Here is a 27,953-nt window from a genome sequence, read left to right on the forward strand (position 1 = left end):
ATGGAAGGATGGTCAAAATAAATTTTGACGGAGCAATATTCAAGACTGAAAACAGAAGCGGGATCGGTGTTGTTGTCCGAGATTACACAGGCGCTGTCCTAGCGTCCATGGCTCAAAGCTTCTCCCCAGCACTCACACCGGTGGAAATTGAAGCTGTTGCTGCATCACGGGCTCTGGAATTTGGACTGGAAATAGGCTTGGCTGAAGCTGTATTAGAAGGAGATTCAGAGATACTTATGAATGCTTTGAAATCAGGAAGGGGTACAATTGCTCTGGTGCAACCACTAGTTCAGGACGCTTTTATTTATTCAGATTCTTACACTAAATTGCTATACTCTCACTGTAGAAGAGACGGCAATAAGTTGGCACATAGTCTAGCTAGATATTCGATTAATGTTTCCGACTATGTTGTATGGATGGAGGAAGTTCCATTGTCTTTATTTTCTGTAGCTCAAAATGATTTGGCCACTTTGGCAAATCAAGTTCAATAAAATCCCTACGTTCATTCTCAAAAAAAAAAAAAACTGATCTTAATCTCTCTCTTCTTTTTTAGTGAAAAAAAAAAAAAAAAAAACTAATTTAAACCGGTAAACCCGAATTTTATTTCAAAGCATTTCCAGCTCAGTGAAATATCAAATAGAGCCGTGCCGGTGCGTCTAGTAATGGACCCGTGAGCCCAGAAGGAGACCCGATCCAACTAAAAACCACTATCGGGAGAGAGGGCTATAAAGAGGGATTTGGTTAACAGTTTTTCCTCTATTCACTTCTTCTTCTTCCTCTTCTTCCCACAGCAAAGTCCATTCATTTATTTATAAATTATAAACAAAAGTTAATAACAAAGTTGCTTTAAAAAAAAAAAAAAAAAAACTCATCTCCTTCAATCTGTGCAATATTTTATATTTATATAAAATAAAATCATATTAAAATTTCAAACCAGAGATCGCAGATTCGCGTAGAGAAGAACACCATGGATCCTTCAATAATGAAGCTCCTCGAAGAAGACGAGGTTCTCTCTCCCTCTCTCTCTCTCTCTCTTTCACTATCTCTGAAATTTTGTAGAAATCGGTGTTAAAAAGTTAACGAAATTTTGGCTAATGCAATGCGCCACAGGACGAGAGTATGCACTCGGGAGCTGACGTGGAGGCATTTCAGGCTGCCCTAAACAGAGACATTGGAGGAGATACGTCCACCTCTCACTCTCACTCTCACTCTCAGCAGCCCTCTGATTCTGATAACGGTACTCTCTTTCCCAATTTCCCATTAGGCTACATAAATTTTGTATTTTGTTTGGTTTGGGGTTTTATAAGTGGGTCTTTAATTAGCAGAATTTTAGGTAAAGAGCAGAGTTTTTGCACACAAACAGACACACTATCAATATAATAGCTGAGAAAAGAAAATTTGAAGATAGAGATTTTAGAATTAAGTTTAAGCTAATTGTGGGTGAGATGGGGTTAATTGCTTGTAGGTTCTACTGGCTAGAGTTGAGTTCAAAGGACTCTTCTTTACATCTATCTATTCAATTTTACAGCTTCTTAATTCACACTACATAGGGCTACATAAATTTTGTATTTTGTATTTTTATTTTGTTTAGTTCAGGGTTTTATAAGTGGGTCTTTAATTAGCAGAATTTTAGGCAAAGAGCAGAGTTTTTGCACACACAGACACACTATCAATATAATAACTGAGAAAAGAAAATTAAAGATGGATATTTTAGAATTGAGTTTAAGCTAATTGTGGGTGAATGTCCTTGGATTATACCTGGCTGGCAACTGGTTCTGGCGAATGGGGTTAGTTGCTTATAGATTGTACTAGCTAGAGGCGAGTTCAAAGGACTCTTCTTTAGAAAAGTTCAATATGTTATCCCAAGAAAAAAAAAAGTTTTTTTTTTTTTTTTTTGAAAAAATAATGAAGTTTTATTTGTGTTTGGATTTTGGTATTGAAAGAAGCCTGTTTGAGAATCTTTAAGCGTTTATTGGAGTCTACAGAATTTTATTAATAAGCATTTCACAGAACCGAGGATGCATTTTTCTTTAGGATTATTGTGAACTATTCACTAACCTGTGTGATACACGGGAAGGCTATTGAGTATTAATTATTATTTAATATTTGTTTATTTTTTGCAATCATCATTTCATTATAGTTTAACATGAAAACTTAATATTGTAATTTATTTCTGAATGAATGTTGCACATTAGGATTCCAATATCATGTATCCCTATCTTTGATATGAAACATTCAATTACTAAATGGAAAATAAATTACATAAATCTCTATCGTTAGAAATCGTGGTAGCCTCGATTGATGGCTATTACATAAATCTCTATCATTAGAAATCTTCACTTCCTTTTCAGGGATCCTTTTTTTTGGAGGGGGGAGGGGGGGGGGGGGGGGGGGGGGAAGAACCTAAAAATTTTCACCAATAACCTAAAGCATCACCATTTTTCTTTTTGGAAACATGGTCCTACAACTAAACTGCTTAAGCAAAGTGATTCATCAAAAGCAAAAGATAGCCAAAACAAAAAGAAAGGGAAAAAAAATAAATCAAAACTTCAGGTAAAGAGCAGATAGCCATTCCACATCCACAAGAAGCATAAGAAGAATAATCATTGCAATTTTAAAACTAATATTCACAAACGAATATCCTCACCAAAACTTTAGCTCTGGGAATTGATTTTGTTTTGGAATCAATAACATAAATCTCCTTGAAATCATCAAGCACAAACTCCAGGTCATCCAACCTCCGGTTCTTTTAGTGCTTCGTCCAGAAAACCTAGAATAGAAATGCAGCCTGGTGATGTTGTTGCTAACAGTAAAGAATCAGAGAAAGAAAATCATCATTTCAGTTCTTAATATTATTTAATTAGCATATTAAGAGAAATCAACTACAATATTGAAGCCATTGTTAAAATGACCATATTATCCCATCATGCCATGTTATCAAATAGACATCCTGAAATTTATTGGCAGCTGAAGGGCTAGGTCACATTGATATTTTCAATTTTCTCAAAGTATTTGAACTTTGGGATTTATCAAACATATTGCATGTCTATCCAAACAAAAGACAGTGATTTCGGTAGCCAATGGAACTGCCAAAATTGTTCATATGCAAATAGGAACTTCAGTTCAGACATTTCTTTAAAGCTTGAACCTAAAAGAGAACAACCCCCCCCCCCCCCCCCCCCCCCCAAAAAAAAAAAAAAAAAAAAATTGAAAAGATATGTGCCTTATGTTTCTTCACCAATCTAAAAGGTAGGTTTTCCCATGCTATGACAAAGCCTAAGGTTTTCTACTTTCTTATTAAAGAATATAAAACTGTCCTCAATTCATTTTAGTCTTTACAGTAGAGATCAATTGTTAATCATATGTAATGTCAATGATTTTGCAATTTGCATCCTTGTGAAACATGTTCAGGTACCATGGTTTTAAATACTTCTCTCCTTTTACAATCAAACATTCCTCTTCGCCCATGTACCAGTCTCCCTTCCCTCCTCTTTTCCCCTCTCTGTTTCTTTACTATTTTATCATCAAGCATGTTGGAGAAGACCGGCAGTCTATTGTTTCTCAATCTTTTCTGATTTTATTTGTTCATTATCTGATCCATACAAATAAATGAAAGGAGAGCTCCTTTACTTAAAAAAAAATTATAAAAAGGGAGGGGGAGGAGGAAGTTGAAAAATACAATCAAGGGTTATTTTAAGCGTTCTTCCTATCAAATTTCTGATTCATTTAAATCTCCAGGAAAAAAGAAATAATAGGGTGCCTGTCCCTTCCCAATACTCTTATCTCCCATCTAAAGGGGCAAACATACATCGTGGCTACAGACGTTCATGTTGCTAACCTTACACGATGAACATAAGTGCAGAAAGTCCTCTGAGATTAATACCGAAACACAATCAAATTAGTAAGGAAATATGTGCATATCTACATACATACATATATCTGGACACATCATGAAGCTAGTTCACTCAGCAAGACTACCTACTAACCAATATGTCACACAGATTAAACACAAATAGGCATTCACAGAATACATACTGGATCTATAACTTCTGCTTCAGCTAAGTTTCCATTCAAGTCCAAAATTTTAAATTAATTACACTAACATATTAATATGTGTCTACCAATACTAAATCAATAACACCATCAATCTATAGATTTTTTTTTGTTTTCCACTCCTATAACAATTCAAGCACATCAAAGGTAAATTTGCAATCATCTGTATATACTGAAATTCACTGAGATGTATCATCAAACACTCATGACTAACCTTCAAGTAGGAATAGTAACAAAATTCCACTTCTAATAAACTAATTAATAACTTCTATCAAAGGTAAAATTTTCACAATATTGAGAAACGGAAACCAAAAATTTACCAAGCCACATCTTCAGTTGATTCTGACTTCATTCAAATGTTTTGTCGAAATAAAAAAACATGAGAAAGAGAGGGTGAAAATTATAGAGAGACAAAAAGCGGTGTAACAAACATTGATGATAAAAAAAAAAATATTGTAATTCATAAATAAGAACGCACCTGGTGAGGAAGGTAAGGGTTTGAATGAAGCACCAAAAAGAAACCAATTAGAAATAGAACACTTAGGCGGACAAGTTGGTGCAAGTTACAGCTACTTTGGTTGAGATTTCGAACGGTGCTATTTGGTTTACAGAAAGAGAAGTTACATTGAGCTTTGATTTATCTACGTGGTTGAGTGCAATGGAATGGTAGAGGAGTAGTCTCAGATTCCAAATATTTGATTGGACTTGGAAGTTATGACATCACAGGACCAGCTGTTGATGTCAATATGATGGGATATGCTAATACGGAGCAGATTGTATCTGGGGTTCACTTCAGGCTCTGAGCTCGCACATCTATTGTTGCAGACTTGCAAGGGAACCGGGTAGTATTTGTAAATCTAGATGCTTGCATGGCTTCATAGCTTGCAACAGTGAAAGTTGAGAGGTTAAATTACATAGGGTTTGGCAAACCATATGGTGAGAGTTGAAGATTTTGGGGTGGTGTTTGCAATTTGGTTTTGAGGGAACTGACCAGGAGAGAGAGAGAGAGAGAGAGAGAGAGAGAGAGGTGGGAGGTGAAAAGTCGTTGTTGTTGTTGTTGTTTTTTTTTTTTTTCAGAGTTCGACTGTTCAGAATTTTATAGGGTCTTTTTAGTGGACAAAGGGAGGTTTTTTTAATTATTAAAATATTGTTTATGTGGAAAATTGTGAGAGCTGCAAATCCTACGTGGCACGCTCTCAGAAAGTCAAAATAAGTTAGAGGCTTTGGTTTTATAGTAGAGTAAGTCTAGTACCACAACTAGTTTCATAACTTTGCACAACTTTACCATGTGGCAACTCGTGAGTGGAGGAATCATGGACCCACCATTTTATTTACACCACTTACAACTCGCCACGTAGGCAAGTTGTGGCAAAAGTTGTGGCAAAAGTTGTGGAAATTATTGTGGTAGTAGACTTACTCTTTATAGTATATAGACTAGGGAGTCAGATATGGTGTTAAATCACTGTTATTGCATTTTCTTCCCCAAGTTTTGGAAATAATTACAGTTACAGTGAACTTTTGGAACTGGATAAAAATGATCATTTGGAAGATAGGGATCACTTGCTTAATGAAATATTATTATGTACTTATTGAACAAAGAAGAAGATTTTAATAGTTTTTGAAATAACTAGGTGATAGATTGTTCTGGGTTAGCTAGCCCGACTGATATTCATTATAAATTAATAATGTTGACTAAAAATTTTGCAATAATTCATTGGTGTATTTTCATTCTTTCTAATTACCTCTATCCTTTGTTTCTTTTTGGTCCTCTTTAATATCACAATGTATGGTTTCAAAACTTGTGAAGATTTCATGTTTTGGAGGATTTCAAAACTCTGCCTACATGGGTTTACATCCAGACATCTCAACCCTGTATTTCATGCAATCATGATTTTTTTTTTCTATGATAGTGCTTTTGAAATTTAAATTTTATTATCTTATTTCTACAGTCTTGTTAATAGAAAGCATGTTCCTGCAGGAAAATTTTGTCGTGGAAGATATTGATTCCAAGCATTTCAATTAAATGTCTTGGGTGTTCTCTTATATTTAACCATTGGATATGTCCAGTGTAACAGATTTTTAATTATTTTACGTGGGCATTGCAAAATGTGACAGTTTTATCTCAAGGAAACAATCATGCTCCCAGTCAGTCATTACCACTCTGGCAAACTCCTAGCCAAGATCAAGGTACTGAATGTCAAAATCAACAAGACCAAAGAAATGCACAGAAGCAAGAACAGACTATATCTGGAATGGAGCTAAAGCAACATGGATCTGTTATTGAAAATCAGCAGCAACAGAGTGATGCCTCGAAGGAACTCAATTGCCTCCAAATGTCACAGAAAAGAACCCAAGATGATTGTCAACAGGGGCCGGCACAACAAATTTCCATCCAGAATCCTCAACAAATTCACATCCAGAATCCTCATAAAATTCCCATCCAGAATCCTCAAACAACTGGTATGCAGATTTCTGAAAAAACTCCTAACCTAGTACATGAGCCAGATAGAAGCTCTAGTATGGAAGGTGAATCTCAATATTCAAAATTACAGAAGATAAGTAATCAACAGGCAACAATCACAGAGCGGGCAAGCAACCCAATAAATAATAATAATAGAGCAGGGCAAGTACCATTTGGCTTGTTGTTGCCTGTCTTGCAAGCCCAACTTGATAAAGACAGAGCCATGCAACTTCAAACAATATTTGCTAAACTGAAGGTGCGTGTGTCTGTTTATGTGAATGAACTGAGTGTATCATTAATTTTCCTGATGAAACTAATTTCTTAACTATCAATGCTTTTCTAGAAAAATGAGATCCCCAAAGAAGGGTTTGTTAGGCTCATGAGAGGTATTGTGGGAGACCAAATGCTCAAAATGGCAATTCAGAAAATACAATCACAGGCAAGTAAAGAATACTTTTACGCTCATTCATCTCTATTTTCTTAAAACCTCAAATTTTTATTTCCCTAACATTGGGAGGAATCGGAGTGAATGGAATTAAGTTTAATGAAATTTTCATTAAAACTCCCAAAATACGCTTATATACTTAGCCTTTTGTTTTAAAATAGAAGTCTAATAGTAATATTATCATAAAATGATTCTATTTCTTTCCCTCTATATTACTCCCAAACAAGGTTACTTACTTTTCATTCATTTATTTTAAAATATCCAAATAAGATTACTTAATTCTATTCCACTCCTTTTTTTTCTATTACTTAAATACACTCCATTACATTCCTTTATGATTTACTCATTCCATTCCTTTTACCATGGTGACCTTGGTATACTTTTACACTTCGTTTGGAAGGAGGGAAAGGAATGGAATGAAAAGAATCATTTTAAAATATTCATTCCACTTACTTGATTGGGAGTTTTAGTGGAGGGAATGGAAAGACATTCCTTTGTTTGGGAGTTTAAGTGGAAGGGAAGGAAATACGTAAAATGGAAACACTCATTCCTTTCTATTCCCTCAAAACCTCAAAATTTCATTCCTCCTAAAATTGGGAGAGAATGTAATTAAGTTTAATAATATTTTACTAAAACTCCCAAAATACCCTATACATTTAGTCATTTATTTAAAAATAAGGGTATTATAATAAAGTTGTTATAAAATAATTTTATTCCATTCCTTCTAATGTTACTCCCACAAGATTACTTAATTCTATTCCATTCTTTTCCTTACATTTCCATTACTTAAATACGTTCTATTTCATTCAATTTCTTTATAATATGCTCATTCTATTTTATTCCATTTATTTATGAACTCCCTAATGAAGTGTTAGTTAGTTATGTAGTGATTTGTAATCAAGATAAAACCAACCTGTTTTATGCCTGCAGCCAAGTGCCAACCAATTGCAGTTACAATCTCAAGTTTCAGCACGGCAACACCCTCAGCGAATGCCATCTGTTAATGCCAGTTCCACACAATTCAGTGATCCCCATTCATTTGCACAACTTCATCAGAAGGGCACGATCTCTTCTGCAGACCCTTCACATATTCCCTCTTCAGTTGTTGATTCAAGCTATCCAGCCATAGAAAACAATGCTCAGAAATCTCGAGAGGTGAATCGCCCATCAGATTCTCATGGAGTGCCCGTAAGCCAAGTGACTTCTTCCAATGTGAACACTGTCAATCAAGAAAGGGAGCGATCCTCAATTCCTGCACAAGGACTTAACAAGCAGCAACAACATTTGCACTTCCCACCCATTTATGGAGGTAGTGGTGGTAATTATCACCCATATTCTGGGTCAAATGTCAATACTTCCACATCTTCTGTCAAACCACAACCTCATGATGCGCAAATGAGGCAAATTTCACAACATCAGAACATGAGCCCAACTCAATTAGGTGGGACAACACAAGCCATGAGTATGCCTAAGTTTGAGAGACCGAATTCTGTCAATGATCCAAAGAGAGTTCAGGGTGGATCTCTTTCTCACTTGGCAAACAACTCAACATCACAACAGAATCCAGTTCCTTGGCAATCAGCAACAAATAAAGAACAAATTTCTGCCCCTTCATCATTAGTGGCTGGTGTAAAACAGGAAGTGATTGATCAGCCTACTCAGCAGCAGCACAAACTCAATTTTCCCCATCCACATGGATTGTCTTCTGGTTCTGCTGCACAGGAACAGGGAAATACAACTCCTGGAACTATAAAGGAAGAATCTTCAGAGAAGCAGTCTACTAGGATGGGTCTTTCAACTTCTACGAGCATGATGCCTTCTAATTCAGTTTCTCGTTCCATAACAGCACAATTGGAATCTACTGTCCCGGTAATCTCATCTTCATCATCAATATTTCTCTATTGCATATAATTTTTGAGGTTTTGATCAATAGATTTCCCATGTTTTTACAATTGTATTTCAATTTTAAATGAAGAGTGGACTTCAATTCAAGAATTAGTCTTAATTAATATCTCCCTGTTATTAATTAAGAAAATCTCCCTGATCAAGTATACTATAAGTGAAAATCTCTTTTTTTTTGGGGGGGGGAGGGGGTGGGGGTTTGGTGCTTTTAATTAATCATATCGGGAAAATTATGTTTTTTAAGTGATATTTAAGAAAGTAGGGACCTGCTGCTATGTGTGTGGAGGAGATTTTGGAGCAAAGATAGAGTTAAAAGTTGCAAAGCAAATCAATGATCACTTTGCATTTTCAAATATGGAGCTTGTAAAAGGCCAATGAGCTCTAGCTCAAATGGTATCTCCTCTCCATGTAAGAACAATGAAGGGGTGATGTCGTGGGATCAAGACCATTGGATTCCTGTGTAATGACCAATAAAAAATGATAGTGCTCATAAAGGACACTTAAAATCTGTTTACTGGCCATCAAATTCATTCGTTGTCTAATTTTTTTCCATGACACCCTAAGGCAGTATTGATTGAATGTGATATGATATAGTTGAAACTCTTTGAGTTGTGTCAGATTATTTTGCCAAGAAAATGTCATTGAAGTTGGACTCAAGACTCATGAAAACTCAAATTATTCTGACGTGTTATGTCTTGTCACTTCTCTATCATATGCTTCTTCATAATTGTAGAAGACTGGAGGTATATTATTTTCTTCCTTTTGTATGTACATATTTATGCATACATGTATTGATAGGAATGTTTACATTTTATAGCTATTGCTGGTCATGCAATATTATGTTAAAGTATATGCTTTATATACCTCTAATTAAATGCTACATTTTTTCCTTTTAACTTCTATTGTAAAAATGTTGTGTGGATGAATAATTTTAAAATGGACTTACTTTCTCTCTGGTTTACTTTGTGCTGCAAAAATATAATTATGCAAAGTAAATGTATGTGTCATGTAATCATTTGTTCATAGTTGATGATGGCTAACTTGCTTCTTGCCTCTGCAATATAGCAGTTAGGCACTCAAATCCCACCTACAGCCTCTTCTGCTGGTATTAATGCCAGGACACCTCCCAAAAAGCCTTCTATTGGCCAGAAGAAACCACTCGAAGCACATGGTTCATCACCACCTCTGCCAAGGTGTATAACTTTTTCTGTTGTACCACAACTTGAGGATGATTATCAATGGTTTTAATGTGATTTTGTTCATTTTCCACACTAACATTGTGTCAAACTCTTTCTTTATGTAAAATTTATCTGATATCCTACAGTAAAAAGCAAAAAGTATCTGGGGCCTTTTCAGATCAAAGCATTGAACAACTAAATGATGTCACTGCTGTCAGTGGAGTTAATCTTAGGGTATGTTATTCTCCCCTTTTTAGTTCTGCCTATTGCAAAGTATAAGCTAATTAAGTTAAACAATTCACACTTAAAGTAGACAAGCTCAAAACTCTCCTGTCATTCTGCTCTTTAAATAGGAAGAGGAAGAACAGCTATTTTCTGGGCCCAAGGAGGACAGTCGAGCTTCAGAAGCATCTCGAAGAGTTGTGCAAGAAGAAGAAGAAAGGCTGATTTTGCAGAAAGCTCCTCTCCATAAAAAGCTGGCTGAGATCAGTTAATACATTAGTTGATACCTCTTTATAAAAGTGTTCTAATTGTACTTCTATTCACTTTGTGCTTAACTGCATGTCAACAAAAATAATAGAGTTTGATATATGGTGCATGTTTGTGTTTGTCTGTCTGGCAGTGGCCAAAAGTGGTTTGAAGTGTATAAGCAACGATGTGGAGCGATGCTTGTCACTGGTGAGATGCTAGCTATTTGGTCCTTTTTCTTTATTAAAGCTTACAAGTTACATGTTTTCTTATGCAATGCAACTGAACCTTCAGTGCGTGGAAGAAAGAATGCGCGGACTAATAAGTAATCTAATCAGACTGTCAAAACAGGTCAGGTTTTTTCCTCTTTTTTTATTCTCACTTGAATTATTGATGATTAAATGGTTCTGAATTTTAGTGGATCATTGTAGCGGGTTGATATTGAGAAACCAAGACACCGAACTGTTGTCACCTCAGATGTTCAACAACAAATCATGACAATGAATAGGAAAGCTAGGGAGGAATGGGAAAAAAAACAGGCTGAAGCAGAGAAGCTGCGGAGACTTAATGATGTGAGTGCCCCTGCACTTTATGAGACGACGAACTGAATTCTTAAAGTATCCCTTCTTTAAATGAGCATATTGCAATATACTTCTTTTGAATGTTGTAAAATACACACACACAAAATGTTTACTTTGGGTCTGATTAAAGTTCTATATATTTGATATTGTATGATATATCTCTCCAAATGCAGCCTGAGGGTAATAATGGAGTTGATGGTGACAAGGAGAAAGATGATGGTCGTGGTAAATCACTTAAGGTATACAGGATAATTCATTTATATCTTCACCACTCAACCAAATATCAAAGTTCTTGACTTTGCTATCTGCTTCGGTACAGGCAAACAAAGAGGAAGATGACAAAATGAGGACAACAGCGGCAAACGTTGCAGCCCGTGCTGCTGTTGGAGGAGATGACATGCTTTCAAAATGGCAACTAATGGCTGAGCAAGCCCGGCAGAAACGTGAAGGAGGGGTGGATACATCTGGTTCTCAACCAAGTAAAGATGTGAGTCGCAAGCCTTTATCAACATCTGGAAGAAAGGACAACCAAGAAACAGAGAAAAGGGGCAATGCAGCTCCTGTTGCTGCTTCTGGTAAGTGTGCTTTAATTTGATTTCAATTTTGAAAGTTACGTAGCTGGCAATATGCTAAAGTTAATATTAGATTTTATTACCACCAGCCTCGTCCAACAGATCTGGCAAACAAGATTTTACTTATTTTATTTTATTATTAGTTTAGTTGATTATTTGTTGAATAAATGTCCTATATACCTTCTCTCTGTAATGTGTTTCATTGAATTTGCATCCCCGCCCCCCTCCCCAAAATTCTTTTTCTTTCAGCTGGGACTGTTAGAAAATCTGGAAGGAATCAAATTACTCTGGCTCAAACTAGGGTTGCTCGTAGCATCTCCATTAAAGATGTGATTGCAGTCCTGGAAAGGGAACCCCAGATGTCTCGGTCTTCTCTGATATATCGCTTGTATGAGAGAGTTCGCTCTGATGCCACCACTGAATAAGGGAAACATGGTGCGAGCATTTTAGCTTCCAAGTGCATCACTGGCTTAGAATGATCCTCAGCTATTCTAGCTGAACCAGAAGGTGTACTCTGAAATATATATATATATATATATTCCTCACGTCTGTTTATCTCCTTGTTAATTCTTTTTAATTTAGTTAAGAAGTTTGCCAGGAAGTGCATTAGTTCTACTGGCTTGTGTTGTATAATCGTGTTTCTCTTTAGAATACAAACTCAGCTCGACCTGAAGACTTGAAGTATTGTAATGTCTCCTTTATGGTCATTTTACAGTACCAAAAATAGCATACCATATTTATTTCGTTGTAAACAGAATGACTAACCCTACAAAGCAGCAATCAATTCTATTTTTGTTCCAACTTCCAAGCATATGACTTGTATTTAAGATAGAATGTGACCATCAACCAACAAACTGTGACCACCTTGAATTTTTAGCTGATTCGGACCACCTGATTATCTAAAAACCACATTGATGATGGGTGATCTTCACCTTTAGCAACCAAAAAAAAAAAAATTGATGATCTTCACCAACCTTTATTAAAAAAAAAAAAAAATGAAATTGTCAATTTCTATCTTCTCTTTTTCTTTTTAAATTAGCAAAAGATTGTAATAATTGTGAATTTATATGATCATTTCTTTCCCTTATTCTATTCTTAAATTTTAAAATATCCAAATAATGGAGAAATATACTTGCTCCCCTCCCCTTAATTTTTAAAACATTCCAATAAGGGGAACATATAATTATTCCCCCTCCCCACCTCTTCCCCACCCCCCCCCCCCCCCCCCCCCCACCCCGGGTCTACTCTCTTATACTTCCCTATTATTCCCTCTATTATTCCAATAAGGATGTTTTATGGTAATATTATCATGATAAATTGCACTATAAGCATATATACATGTAATGTGGTATCACACAGCCAAGGCTTCAAATCAGATACAATAACTAAAGGGTTTTTGGTGTAATTGCATTAATTCCAATCAGTATAAAAAATATACCTTTTGTCTCCACGTTGGATCAATAATAGGGTTAGAGGTGTAATTACGTTGATATTTCCACATATTATAGGTAATGACTTAATGTAATAGACATCTCTATTAGGCAGGTTTTGAACAATTAGACCCACCTTTTGCAGTCAAAACCATCTAAATCCCGCGAGTGAGTTCGGGTCAAGCAAATTCATCGGCTTGTTAGGTTATTTGGATATCACAATATTTTGATATGATAGACTATGTATAGTTGACAATCACTTTTAATTAGATCTACAACTAAAACCTCTTTTATTTTTTATCACTCATAATATGAACAAAGTTGTTAAACAAGCTACATCACCAAACTTACTATAAGAGGTTTTAGTTGTGAAAAATAAAAATTTACCTTGCTAACAAAGGTGTTACTATTTATTTATTGTTGGCCTAATTATGTATAGTAGTTTGCACCGCTCAAGAATTTCAAGAGGCAATTCTAAAAATAGATAAGTGTATATATATATATATATATATATTTTTTTTTTGAGAATAGATAATAGAAAAGTGTGTATATATATAAATATTTTTTTTTTGAGAAGAGATAATAAAAAAGATACATAGATATATCTAACGTTGGATAAATGAAGGAATCCATTTTCATTGCCGCAATATTTGGTTGTGTTAATACTATTTTTAATTAATAATAATCACTTGCTAGAATAATTTAGTAAGCAGTAAACAGTAAACACCAATAGAAGTGGGACAGACAGGCAGTTTGGGGTTTGTGTTTGTTCCTCTCTATTTAGGTTGGGTCGGGGGGCAAGTGGGTGTTTTTGTTTGTGCTCATTCGGTTATCGTCAACACCAAAATATTCTACTGAATAGTGTGAAAAAACAAACACATACCATATATATAAAAAAACAAGGTGGTGGTGGTGGTGGTGGGTGCTCTTTTTGAAACTGTTGGGGGCCAAAACCAAAAAGCCATAGCCATAGCCATGTCCAGGGCTCGAGTCTACGCAGACATCAATGTTCATCGCCCTAGAGATTACTGGGACTACGAGTCTCTCACCGTTCAATGGGGGTAGTATTTCTATTTTTATCATAATTGATAATACCTTATCTTATCCATTCTTTTTTTGTTTCAAATTAGTTCTCCTTGAATGGGATCTAGGGTTTTTTTAGATGTCTTATACCACTATGTCTAGGATTAGCTTTTTTTTTTTTTTTTTCTTTTTTGGAACTAGGAACTCTTTTGGTTTTATGTTTTTAAAGATTGGTTTTATGGTTTTGAAGTTGTAACAAAATTTCCATACGTAGAAGAGAGAGAAGGAACCTTGGCTTTTTGGTAGGGTTTTTTTTTTTTTTTTTGACATGTTGAAATTATGGTTTAAATGGCCATTAGGTTACTTTTAGTCATAGGATATAGATGAAGGTTATGTGGATTGGGAACTTCCCATGTTTTTTTTTTTTTTTTGGATTGTTGGGTTAGATGTGATGAATCTAGCTGGGAATTTTCGCTTTTGTGATTGAAATGCTGATTACATAGATTAATTATTTGTTCTGGTATACTCATGGAAGTGGACAGAAATTTGAGGTTTCCTTTTTTTGTCATAGGTTAAATCTTTAACTGTGGAAGTTACAATGGTACTCAGTTTTAATCAGGAAGTGGCTCTTGGTCTCTCGTTTGGCTGATTAGTTGAAATGTTGAAATTAGCCTTGGGAATAGAATTTATTTATAGGATGGATATCTGGGTATGTCTGAATCTACATAAATAGTGAAAAAAAAGAAGAGTAAGAAATAAACCATTTTTGCGATGTTACTCTTATAGATTGCTGTTGGAGCCACCACCATGTCTACTGTTTTATATAAGATAACCTTAGATTGAAGCAGGATTGATGGAATTAATGCGGAATTGTTCTCCCTTAAACCATGGGTCTTTTCTCCTGTATAATTAATGTTGAGTTTATGAGATTTACATTTCTTTTTCAAATGTACATTTCCTAAAATTTTCATTTCACATTTTTTGTACTCAGTGAACAAGATGACTATGAGGTTGTTCGGAAAATTGGAAGGGGAAAATACAGTGAAGTGTTTGAGGGTATAAATGTTACCAACAATGAGAAATGCGTTATCAAGATCCTTAAACCTGTCAAGAAAAAGAAGGTGAGTAATCTTCTGCATTGTCCTTATACAACAGGATGCATCCAGAAACTTGCAATGTATGATTTATGATGAGAATATTATGCCTGTGGGTGTGGCGTTGGTCACGATTTCATGTTGTTTCGAACTTAATCCCCAATTGTTGTCATCTGATAACTTATGAGTGTTGAACCATAAAGTAGCATGATTATTGGTTAATATTAATTCTTGCATTTTTCTTTACACCTTGGTGAAACTGATGTTTCACGTTTAATGCTACTGTCTGTTACAAAGCTCTGGATAAATATATATATATATTTTAAATATTTATTTTTTTAAAAAAGGGTGTTCTACATTTTTTCTGAAGATTTGTATTGACAAATTCATGGTTAATGCATCATAAAAAAACCATGCTGTATGATTTCTCATCTTTTAGTGATTGTGCTACGTTATGCTTGTATAATGCTACACTTTGGTCACTATGGAAGAGGAATTACATTTGTAGTACATGAGATTAGAAATCAAAATTACTAATTATATTTGAGTTTTTCTGAGGCTCTTAACTTTGATTTTGTTAATTCTAGTTGAAGCATATGAAAGTTTAATCATTCCTGTTTTGTCACAATTCACAATTTAGAATCTAAATTTAGTATCTTCATTAGTGCAAGTTTAAGATAGAATAGAATGGAGGAAAAGACAGAATGACTTTGGTCAATAAAGAAGTAATAGAGAGTATAGGTGAATTTAGGGGTTTGGAAGTTCTTTCTACGGGTTATGTAGCTGTTTCCATAAGTTGATGTTTTACTTCAAAATCTTCCCTTCCATATCTGCTTGCTTAGGATGTACAGTTGCACTGCAAATGTTATATAGGTGAATTTGTTTGTTATCAGCTTGTTAATTGTGTGATTTTTTTATGCACATTAATGTAATGTGTCTTGCTACCCTGCAGATAAAGAGGGAGATTAAAATCCTACAGAATCTTTGTGGAGGCCCAAATATTGTGAAGCTGCTTGATATTGTTAGAGATCAGCATTCAAAGACTCCTAGCTTGATCTTTGAATGTGTGAACAGTACAGATTTCAAAGTTCTGTACCCCACGCTGACTGATTATGACATACGTTATTATATATACGAGCTTCTCAAGGTTTTTCATCTGATCATGTTGCAAATTACTGGCTTCCAAGACTCTTTTTTTAAACTAGAGAATTGTGCTTGACTCTGATATCCTGCAGAATAACTATTAATTGTTGATTAATTAGGTAAAATGCATAACAAACAAATAAATTGTTCAATATGAAAATTTTATTAATTGCTACTTTTAAGTGAAGTAGAAGGCTTCTCTTTACCAGAATTGGTACATGCGAGTTATTGTTCATCAAACATTTTTCACCTGAATGTTTTTATTATTTTATTATTTTTATAAGTATTTTTCACCTGAATGTTATGCTAGATGGCCATGTCATGCATTGTGGTTGGAAGCCCCCCCCCCCCCCCCTCTCTCTCTCCCTCTCTCTCTCTCGATAATTATATGGCTTGTGTCACTTTGCCTCTCATTTCCTATATAAGAAAAAGTTTACCTCCAAACCGGCTTGGAGTAAAGTTTCTCCAACCCACTATGTGGCAGTTAAAGGACCTTACATGTGTACTTGCAATCACATGACTTTTTTAATGAGTCACGTGACTTGTTTAAAACAATACACGTGGATGGTCTTATGAATCATCACATAGTAGGTTGGAGGAAAACTTTGTCCTTTTCGTTTATTGGTAATAATTTTTTGATTATTATGTTGAAGAGGCCAAGTTTCAAAGGTGTAGTTGATGTAGCATTGCATGCTTAACTAACTCAAGTCATCTATAAGTGCAGGCATTGGATTATTGCCATTCGCAAGGCATTATGCATCGAGATGTCAAGCCTCACAATGTAATGATTGACCATGAGTTGCGAAAACTTCGCTTGATTGATTGGGGTCTTGCTGAATTCTACCATCCTAGTAAAGAATACAATGTTCGAGTAGCTTCAAGGTGAGCCTATGTGGATTTGACAAACTCTTTAACCAACCAATGTAATTGTTACTTATTTTTATTTATGCAGCTCTTAATCACATATTTATGTGTTTTGATTAACTAATGAGTTTGACAAGATTCTCATCCTTGTATAATATGGCCCATAAAAGCTATTTATATGATATCAAGTATGAATTTATGTATGTTGTGGTTAGGGGCTTAAGAAGAGGCACGTAGCAAGAATGCTGGATTGCCTCTTTTATTTATTTATTATTACCTTGGCTACACAGTCTTTGATGGTTTCATTAGTTCCAAAATTTATGTCTTGTCTAGTTTGGTCAGCAACAAGAACCATTGAAGGATATGGATTATCTATTTCTATTGGACTGTCTTTTAAAGTAAATTAGCGAATAAATACTTGAGACTACTTAGAAAGTATAGAAAACCTGCCTAGACCCTTACAAACTTCAGGGGAACTCTAGACTGAGCTTAATTTCGGGTAATACATCTAAATTGTCCAGAATTAGAACTTTGTGCAATTCCAGAAAGTTACCATTCTTCCAGTTCTAGAGGCTTCTGTTTGGTAAAAATGCGTGTGTGTGTGTTTTATTATGTTTTTGTTTTTGTTTGTTTTGTTTTATTTTTATTATGCCATATTCATTCTTCCCTGAATTGATCTTCAATATTAATCATGGTTCATGGTTATCAAAATTGTGATCTAGATCATAGGATCGAATGATCAGGATTGGTGTAGCCATAAACACAGTACAGTGAAAGTGAGATTTGGACGATTGTTCTGCTAGGAATGTTTTTGGCCTTTTTTTTTGTCCTTTGAGCCTTTTGAATTAACAGGCTTGACCTTTACACTTCATTTGGTAGTTCATAAAGGAATGATTTGGAATGGAATGAGTAAATTATAAAGGAGTGATTAAAATTGTAATAAGAGACCAGGAAAAACTCCTTTCATTTGTGAACGTAATGGTGTTGGAACTTTGAATTTTGAAAAAAAAAAAAATTTGTTATTTGCTTGTGTATTTGTAATTTGGAACATTATGTATGTTTGTGAACTTCTTGTTGCCATAGTGAAAGGGGTTGGATTTGGAAACATGAACATTGTTGGACTTTTGAAGTTCTAAAACTTTGTTCTGTGCTCGTGTATTGATGATATGGTATGTAGTAGTTATTAGCTTGTGAGTAATTTGTGCTGAGAAATATAAAATATTTCTTTAGTTAGTAGGGATGTAGGGCATGGAAGTTGCATTATGTCAAATTTAAGTATTTTAATGATTATTTAACATAGATCATCATTACTTGTGAATTTTCACCTTATTTTATAATTGAAATAGAATCTTATAAATTATAATCCTATGATTTAATTCACGACTCTTTCACCAATCCAAAGTAGGATTCTGATCTGTTAGTAAGATTTTGATTTTAACGTTTGTGATCCAAATACCACCTCAAAGCAAAATAAGATGTGTCAGTCATTCTCTAATTGAACCTCATGCCCCATTTGTAGCATTGGCATATAGAAGATAAAGTAGGGAACGTTGCTCAACCCTAGCCATTTTCATTATGTCATGCATGTTGTGCCAATCATTGTTTGATTTTTATGTTGATTATGTTGCACCCAATTTTTTAACTTGCTACAATTTTGTTTCCCTTTATACCCAACTTGATCTTCAGCCAAATTTTGATATTTGCTTGGATCAAACTCGAAAGAAAAATGTTAGGCATCATTATCTTGTTAGAAGGTGATTTGGGGTCCCCTTCAAGTTTATATAATACATGGATGTTCTTAGCATCTTAATTCTGATTACTTAATGGAGAATTTTTTATTGGTTAGTTACACATGCACCTGGTGAATCTTTAACCCACGACCTCACTCTTCACCTTGCTTTTACATGGGAAGGAGGTGCCATTTTAGCTAGAGCTCATTGGCTCACCAATTGGAGATGTTGATCAGTTTATCGTTAAAATTTTGGGCCCTCAACTATCAAAGTTAACTAGAACGTTAGTATTGTTCTATGAGATGAGTGTCCTAGGATGGTTCATGGTTTTATATTTAAATAGTCTTGATCTTTTGATATGTGAATCATGCACATTCAGTATCACTTGTGCAGAAAGTTGACAAATTTAGCCATTGTGTTTTCAGGTATTTTAAGGGGCCTGAACTACTTGTTGACTTACAAGACTATGACTATTCATTGGACATGTGGAGCCTGGGCTGTATGTTTGCAGGAATGGTAATAGTTATGCTGGAACTGTGTATTCCATTCAGCATGTTATAGTTGGTTGAAAGGTCCATGATATATTCATTGTCATCCATGATGATATTCCTTGTGGGTTGTTTTTTTCTCCTGCAGATTTTTCGGAAGGAGCCATTCTTTTATGGTCATGACAATCATGACCAGCTTGTCAAAATTGCCAAGGTAATTTTGGTACTTTCCCTGGAATTTTAAATGTATGAGGAATCATTTACATTACCATGTAAATTTGGTTTGTCCATCATTGTACCTCAAGAAGTGCCTTAAATACTTTTTATTTTCACCTGTAGTGTAAGTAACACCATGGGTTGACCATATGCCTCGGCTTAAACATTTGATGGAAACTGAGGTTTTGAATGAGTTGCGCCTTGCTATTACAGGGCTCTAGGTTTTCCTTAAAGTTGCTGCTAATCAAGGTGCAGAGCTTTGACAGCTATGCTCTTCTGATACTTAAGCTGTGGCTTACTAGGTTGCTGCTTTAGGTGCAACCAAGAAGATTAACCAAAGTTTAATGGTTGCTGTGTTGAGTGAACTGTAGCCTATTTTATGATTCATAAGTCAACATGCTAACTGCTTTCAATTTGTGGGCTGAAGCCTAGAAGCATGGGGATACATGCATTTAAGTCAAGATGATGCAGCCTGTAAAGTTCCATTAGGACATCCAAGCAATGATTTAAATTTCATGTGTCCTGGATAAGCTGAACCAATTACCTCAAGTACATATCCTGTCTCATGTTTGAGATAGGAGAAGCTCTCACACAATATAGGATCTGTGGGATCTAATCAATTCATGTTCCTTTACACCTTCACAAATTTTCTGCTCCTGTACCATGCATGCTGAAATTCTTGAAGGGTGTTTTGGATTTGAGGATTTAAAATCAAGGGGTATGAAAAAAAATTCCTAGTACAGATTGCATGATATAAATTTAACAACACATGAGATGTGAACTTGAAAGATTTTACTCAAAACAAAAACACTTGTGATATGATGGATTTGAAATGACGCTAGTTATTTGAAATCCACATATTAATAAAGTTCAAATCCCTTTACAAATTTCTTCAATAGAAAAAGAAAATTGTTATTCATATCCCATTCAAGTCATTTAAATTTGAGATTGAAATTCAAATTATTCTCTTTAAATTCATTTATCCAAACAAACCACAAGGGTTTTCTTGATAGCAATCAAATAAATTTCCACAATAATTGCTTATTAGTTCATGCAAGAAATAGAAACTTGGAATCTGGTATGCTCTTTGTATGCAATTCTTGTAATTTGAAAACCCTGACTGTTGTCAATATCAACGTCACATGGTTGGAGTTGCATTGAATCATTTTTGACATGCAAAATATGTAATGCTGAGCTGCAATATTATATCAACAGGTTAGAAGGTAGAACATGGTTTTTATTTATTTATTTTTGGTAAGTTACTTAATGGGTCTTGAACCCACGAGCTCACCCTCCAACTAGAATTTATAAGGGGAGGAGGTGCCAGATGAGTTAGAGCTTAGTGGTTTAGAATATGATATTTGTACAAATATGAAAATTTTATGCTGGTTGAATAGAAGCAGGATCAATTTGAAAAGAAGAATAATAATTTTTTATAAGCACTGATGTTAAGGTTTCATGAACTGCAAAGAACAATAGATTAATGAGAAATCGATTGTAAATGCTTCAATGATTTATAATCTTCTTCTTCAGGTTCTTGGGACAGATGAGTTGAATGCGTATCTTAACAAATATCAACTAGTGCTTGATGCACAGCTTGATGCTCTTGTTGGGAGGTATGCCTAACCCACTTGCGAATTCTTTGCTTCTCAAACATGCAAATCATTATAAAACTTAAACAAAGATTGTGATTTAGGAGTGACCATTTGCAATTGTACAATGGTGGAAAATCAATCTATAGGCTTGGGATGGGTTTGGGGGTTTAAATCTAATTGTTGAAAAAACCCAAGGCTTCAGCCTTTCTCCATATCATAAGGATGCAATTTTCCAGCTTCTTATCCCTTTTCTAAACAATTCATTTTTTTTTTTTTTTTTTTCTAAACAATTCTTCTTGGGACAATTATAGGTTTACATTGTATTGTTCATGTAAAGTGTACACTATTGTACACATTTGCATGAACAGTGTGAAATATTGTCTACAATGTAAAGTGTACATGCACAGTAAATGCAAAAAATTAATTTTCCTCCTTCTTGAATGAATAAAATCATATTTCTTTGGCATGATACTCATATATGGTATGCTCTATTTATTTTAATCTACTGCAGGCACAGCAGGAAGCCATGGTCCAGGTTTATTAATACAGATAATCAGCATCTAGTCTCCCCAGAGGTCATTTACATTAAAATTCGGAAAACCATTAGATTGACCTTGGCTTAGTTTGTTATGAGTAATCTTTTTAACATCAGTCTTGTTTCTTTTTTGTTTATTTGTGTGACATGCATTGCAGGCCATTGATTTCCTAGATAAGCTCCTTCGGTATGATCACCAAGATAGGCTTACAGCGAAAGAAGCAATGGTATTCTTTTCTATTTTTGCTCTCTCTCTCTCTCTCTCTCATGTGTCAGTGAAGAACAGAAAATAAAATAAACCTAGGCATATTTGGAATCAGCACCAAGAGAAAACAAAACATAGGAATCAGCACAAAGAAATTGAAGGAAGAACCTCAAACAATAAGATTTATCACTCAAGCAAATTGTAGAATTATACTGAACCGGATGTTCTATTAATAGAGTTCCAAACTTGCTCCTGGGCAGTGAATGGTCCTGGATTGCGCAGCAATTGGTTCTGGAGGGTGAAATTAGTTGTCTGTAGGTTTTATTGACTAAAAGTGAGTCCAAAGGGCTCTTCTTTATAAAGGTTCCCTGCGTTATCAAAAAATAAATAAATAATATAGTTCCAATCTTACTATCCTAGTAAGAAAAGGAATCAATTCTGCATATAGGATAAGAAAGCTTATTGTTGTTGGTCATTGCTTCTCAATGATTTCTAGTCAGTACAAGTTTGTGATTTTATTTATTTTCATGAGTTCTCTAGCATTAAGGATATGAAATCTTATTGTTGTCGGTCATGGCTTCTTAATGACTTTTGAATATGCTGTCTAGTCTTTTATGTCTGGGCCCTGAATCTAGCAAATTTGTTTGATCAGTTTTGAGTACCCAGCCTAGATGTATTCTGTTACCAGGCCGTACTTTCCCATCGTCGCCTGGTTCACTGTCTCCTGTTTTCCTTTGTGCCCTCAATAGACTTCTAGTATTACAATTGTGGACTCTGGATTACTCTTTATGCTTGAGATCAAGGATTTTTAAGCTTGACCTTCTCTTTCCTCTGCCCCCATCTACCTCTTACGATCCTGCTTAAGTTCAAGCATATGCTTTATATTATTTTGTTAAATTAAAATTTACAGAATCTAAACCCTAGGAGGAAGGTTGGTGGGTCCTTTGGTTCCAGTTGTCCTAAAATCTGGTCCAAAGGAAAATGGTTTCAATTTGTTTTTTAAATACTATTCTCTTGGAAATAGGTTGCAGATAGGAGGGTTTTTTTTTGGGGGGGAGTTTAGATAGTGTAGGCCAGTGTATTAAAATTGACAGACTTTTTTTTTTTTGTGTGTGTGTGTCCCAACTGAAATCCCCAGTTGAAACAAAATACTCTTCTTAAGTTCAACCTTCACTTTTCTTGATTTCAGTTTTATTCCGGGTGCTGTCTAGCATTATTACCAGTATTCTAAATTCATTTATTTGTATTTCAGGCTCATCCATATTTCCTCCAGGTGAGAAGTGCAGAGAACAGCAGGATGCGGACACAGTAATTGTAGCCTCATATTGAGTTCCTTTTTAAGCAGACTCGTATTCCATTCTGGCCATTTGTATGTGTTTTAGCTCGTGTATGGTTTATAACATGACAAATACCTCACTAGATTAGGTGATTGGTCAGGCACAGATATCTTGTTTGCTGGTATTCTTTAACTTGAACTTTTGACTGTATATTGTACTCTTAGCTCATAATTTTTTGTATGAAGTTTCCACGACTTTGGATATTTGCTGTTTTTAGTAGAATTGGTACTTTAAATGTTTGTTTTTCTCTCTCCTTTATTTCCAGCTGAGTTTCTACCATGACATCCTAGATAGATAGCCATGGATGATTCCTCAGTTGTTACCATCTAGTGTTAGGCTCAAGAGTTTGTGCTTGGCGTTTTAGTTGTTTGTGGGTTCATTGCCTTCGTCCTCTGCATTTTTCTCTCTGAAATCCACTTGGCTGTTATACTGCCCCAACCAACAATTTAGTTCCTTAACTATGTTTTAGTGTATCTGACTGGAAAAAAGAGTTGGGATATCATGGTTATTGAACGGTTGAGAACCCTTTATTTTTGTAGGTTTTAGATAACCAACTCTGCCATGGATTAGTGGAAGAATTTAAGTGGTTTGCAATTTTAGACGAGACATTTTCTCGGGTCGAACACTTTTCCCTATTGCACAGTCCACTGACGTCTTGTATACCTTTTTTCAGCCAAATAAACTTGCGGAGCAATTTTGTTGCTTGGCTAACGCATACCCATCGCTTTAACGTTGCAGAGCAATGAGTATTGTCCCGAAAGAGAGAAAATTGTCCCGAAACTATATAATTAGGGCCTAATGACAGATTAAAATCAGTGACTTCTTCGATTTTCTCATCCACAATAAGAAACCATTAATGGGCCATCGTGCCTAAATGAGTACACATGCAAACAGTGGGCATAATACAATGCAGTCATCTTGCCAATGAAAATTTAAAAAAAAAAAAAAAAAAAAAAATTGAGAAAAGAAATCTTACTTAGAAGTCAGAACTTTGAAGTCTCTTCTTTCTCGTATAAGAATGTGAAGGATGAGGTTTTGGGTTTAAAATCTAGTGTACTAAGTGTTAGCCTCTTAAATAAATAAAGGAAAAAAATAAAAAATTCAATGAAGTAATCCAGGGAATAAACTAAGTAATTAAGATCCCACGCACATGCTAGCTCAAGGCGTGCATTATTGATTATACCAATGGATTTGTTAGGAGATGGCAGCAGTATTGACTAGACAAGTTTCAATTCAAGGACCACTGATAGAATCACAGAGAAAAATAAAAAGATTCTAATAAGAAATTACGGCAAAGGCATCATCAATAATTAGTACAAAATACTCCACACACTGTTCCTTTTTTGGGTAAGTTCCACAAATACTTTCAAGCTAATTAATACAGAACTAAATATGAGTGCAAAGCTTCATCTCTCATATCTAATTGTTGCTTAATTTAAAGGTTATGAAAAGCAATCCTTTCAGAGCTTCCCCCCACAAGTCTGGAGAGATTGTTTTGCATAAGCTGTAAACTTAACAACAAAGAAGACATTAGAGATGTGTAGCTTTGTGGCACTCATTTCCACAAGCACTCCTCGATATAACTTCATTTCTTAAGATGAGGGAAACATGCATAAACATCAGATTTGGGGTGTTTTGCCTCAGCATGTTCCCTGCACTTCACCTCTGATGTGGTGCAAATGAATGTCTGCATGCAAACTTTGCACTGCAATCAACACCAACCATGAATCAGAAACCAAAAAATAAAATAAAATAAAATTTCGGATGGAAAAGATGCAAAATGTGCACTCTCTAATTGTAATCACCTTTAAAAGCTTCTTGGTCATCAATGCAACATCAATGAATTCAATACTGTTGTATCAAAATCTTCATGTTGTTAAAGGGATGGGTCTATCCGCTGATTTGTTTGAACAGAATATATAAAATTCAGAACTTATAATCATCACAATACATGTAACTAAATGTTAAAAGGATCCTGTGCGCAAAGCTAAAGTTTTGTTATGGAGCAAAAGTTGAACTGACATTTTGAGACAACCCAAAGTTATTGGGAATTTATTCCAGAGAATACCAAGAACACCATTACAAAACTTGAACTGATAAATGGTTCAAGCTAAAATCTTGTTATGGAGAAAAAGTTGAACTCACATTTTGAGACAACCTAAAGTTATTGGGTATTTATTCCAAAGAATAAAACATTTTGTACGGATCAACTGTCTTATGGCAAGCAAGACCAAGGGTCAGAGACATGCCCTAGGCACTTTATGCCCCTATTCTACTTGCACCTCACAGTTGGAATCCAAATTATTAGAAAGCTCAGGCTGAACCTTAGATCATAATTCATCCAACTATTTCTTAGTCAGCCATAGACAACTGAATTCTAATGCTTATAGAAGAAGACCTTCTATGGTGCCATGAATCATTTCTTTCTCCCAGAGAGGTTATATGCTTCAACAGGGTCAATATTTTTTTTCCCCACAAATCTTAAGGTATACAGTATACTCAGCGCTACATCATTTAAAATAAATTATTTGATGTGATAAATTTTCAAATAACTTGGTACCATGCAAACAGTAAACAGATAGATTCATGAATTAGAAAGAAAATGAAGAGAATCTTGATCCAGCTGCAAGTACTTTCACAAACTCTTAGACCACAATCCTTTTCCCATATGGATTTAGATCCTACCTATTTGCCTTGACATTAAGAGGGTCAATTCTTTGGGAATATTTAGTTTTTCACAAATACAACAACAAAAACCAAGCATCCAAGCCATAGTCCCAAAATTTTAGTGTCGATTATGGATTTTCAACAGATCGACCACATTATTCTTTTCCTCGACTTGAATCAACTCATCCTCCCTCACTAGTGCATTTTACACGTGACCAAACGATCTCAAGCACTCTCCCTCATCTAAATTCTTTATTCCTTATTTTTTAAAAGTAAAGCTTAAAGTTCATGGAAGTAATTCCGTATGAGAAAAACCAAGAAACAATCGGAAACAGGGTTACAAAAATCATAATCAGAAGCCCAATTTTAGTATTAAATTACAATAAATATTGTTTAAGGCTATAAAATCAAGCCCAAAGAATTTACCTGGATAGACATAGCCTTCTTGTTCGACTCAAGCTGACTACCTGCGCAGAGATCAGACAAATTATCAAATAAAAAACCAAGTAAGACAACTTATGAATGCTAAGAAATTATAACAAAATACAAAAGTGTCGGGCTTCTAGTTACTTGGGACCTGGGAATTTTATTCTAAAACCTTCTTCAGTTAAACTGATCTTACTACAACTATGGACTTATACATACATGGTAGTAAAACAAAAAAGAACCAGTTATGCTTTTGTTGTTGTCCTCGAAAAAAAACCAAAAAAAAAAAAAAAAAACCTTTGTTGCCCTTTTGCTTCTCCGAGTTTCTCTCACGAGCCATCTTGGACTTCTGACCATTGCCTCCACCCATAGTTGCTACTTCTTCTTCTTCTTCTTTGTGATAGGAGAAAAGAAATTCACAGAGCAGAAGCTAAACAAAGGTACCCAAATGTGAAAGAAAGAAGAAAACTGTCTGTGTTAGAAATAACGAGGAAATTTCCTCAGGGTGATGACCTTTATATATGAACCCCACAGCCACAGTGGGAGCCAGAAAAGACTAAAGAGAGCAAAATGAAAATCAATATGAAAAAGATAATGGTCTTGGAACGAGACACGTGTAATCTGACGTTGGCGTTTTTTTTCTTTTTTTTTTTTTAAAATCCGAAATTTGTTGCAACTTTATTTAGAAATAGATTCATAAATGTTAAATAACAAATTTTATTTTGAATTCGAAAAGATAATTCCTAAAATTTAGGATTTTTTTTTTCCTTCAGGTTTAAAAAAGAAATTACAGTTACTATTTACCTCTAAATTTTATTATTTTTATTTGTTTAAAAAAAAAATTCTAAATTATAATAGATGTAAATTATTAATCTTTACTAAAAAAATAGAAAAGTTTTTGAGTACGTGTAAACCATGCTTAGAGGCTAGTGACATTATAATGGGATGGCTGAGAATTAAGCTTCACATTTTTGCTTCAAAAGGACAAAATCATATTGTCTAAATTATTAATTAACCTTCTAAACTTTGATGTAATTTCAATTCAGATAACTTTTTCTTTTTAAATGATGGGCTCAGGAGATAACTTCCTCACCCCCCATTTTCTCACTCCACTCCTAATCAAACACTATTCTTCCCATTTTTCTCTTTCCCTTATTTTCTCTCCTCACTTCACATCAATCAAAGTACCAAAAGGACCCTTAAATTTCAATATGAACTTTTTGTCCAATTCACACCGTTAAGTCCATCAAATGACATTGTTTTGAAAAGTAAAAAAAGATACTAAAACTAATTATGAGATTGGACAAATTATGAACGGAATGACTAAATTAAAAATATATCAAAGCTAAAGACCGGAATAAATAAATAAATAAAAAAAAAACTTAAAAAGACTAAATTTAAGGGTCAAAATTAAAGGGTTTAAATTATAATTTAACCAATAATATTTTAATTTTTATAAATTTTAGGGTGAAACTTAGGTACTTTTATATACTTTAAGTTTTTCAGTTAAATTTAAAATTATGATTGCGTCACAACCAAT

General features: G+C 34.6%; 3 protein-coding genes across 4 annotated transcripts; 2 read left to right on the forward strand and 1 right to left on the reverse strand.

Moving 5' to 3' along the window:
* The first annotated feature begins 762 nt into the window (after nt 1–762).
* On the forward strand, nt 763–12,468 carry LOC126710544 (transcription initiation factor TFIID subunit 4b). 2 transcript variants are annotated; one of them, XM_050411058.1, is made up of 14 exons: nt 763–1,006; nt 1,111–1,237; nt 6,169–6,770; nt 6,858–6,953; nt 7,890–8,828; nt 9,927–10,054; nt 10,186–10,273; nt 10,393–10,528; nt 10,662–10,717; nt 10,802–10,858; nt 10,939–11,079; nt 11,262–11,327; nt 11,408–11,663; nt 11,910–12,468. In XM_050411058.1, exons 1-14 carry the CDS (start codon nt 968–970, stop codon nt 12,083–12,085), a joined length of 2,907 nt encoding a protein of 968 aa, XP_050267015.1. In that variant the 5' UTR covers nt 763–967; the 3' UTR covers nt 12,086–12,468. The 2 variants fall into 2 exon arrangements, with proteins under 2 accessions (XP_050267015.1, XP_050267016.1); XM_050411059.1 differs by having other exon boundaries at nt 9,930–10,054.
* Nucleotides 12,469–13,898: 1,430 nt separating this feature from the next.
* Nucleotides 13,899–23,523, forward strand: LOC126710434 (casein kinase II subunit alpha-2-like). The gene is made up of 10 exons (XM_050410886.1): nt 13,899–14,151; nt 15,105–15,234; nt 16,160–16,354; nt 17,075–17,232; nt 19,370–19,460; nt 19,581–19,646; nt 21,182–21,264; nt 21,755–21,818; nt 21,937–22,005; nt 23,236–23,523. The coding sequence occupies exons 1-10, from the start codon at nt 14,066–14,068 to the stop codon at nt 23,293–23,295; spliced, it is 1,002 nt and encodes a 333-aa protein (XP_050266843.1). The 5' UTR covers nt 13,899–14,065; the 3' UTR covers nt 23,296–23,523.
* Nucleotides 23,524–24,606: 1,083 nt separating this feature from the next.
* LOC126710435 (uncharacterized protein At2g23090-like) lies at nt 24,607–26,917 on the reverse strand. The gene is made up of 3 exons (XM_050410889.1): nt 26,711–26,917; nt 26,414–26,454; nt 24,607–25,025 (listed from the first exon to the last, which is right to left on the reverse strand). Exons 1-3 carry the CDS (start codon nt 26,781–26,783, stop codon nt 24,906–24,908), a joined length of 234 nt encoding a protein of 77 aa, XP_050266846.1. The 5' UTR covers nt 26,784–26,917; the 3' UTR covers nt 24,607–24,905.
* Between the last annotated feature and the right edge of the window lie 1,036 nt (nt 26,918–27,953).

Source organism: Quercus robur, chromosome 12 (assembly GCF_932294415.1).
Source record: "Quercus robur chromosome 12, dhQueRobu3.1, whole genome shotgun sequence".
NCBI classification, from domain to species: Eukaryota; Viridiplantae; Streptophyta; class Magnoliopsida; order Fagales; family Fagaceae; genus Quercus; species Quercus robur.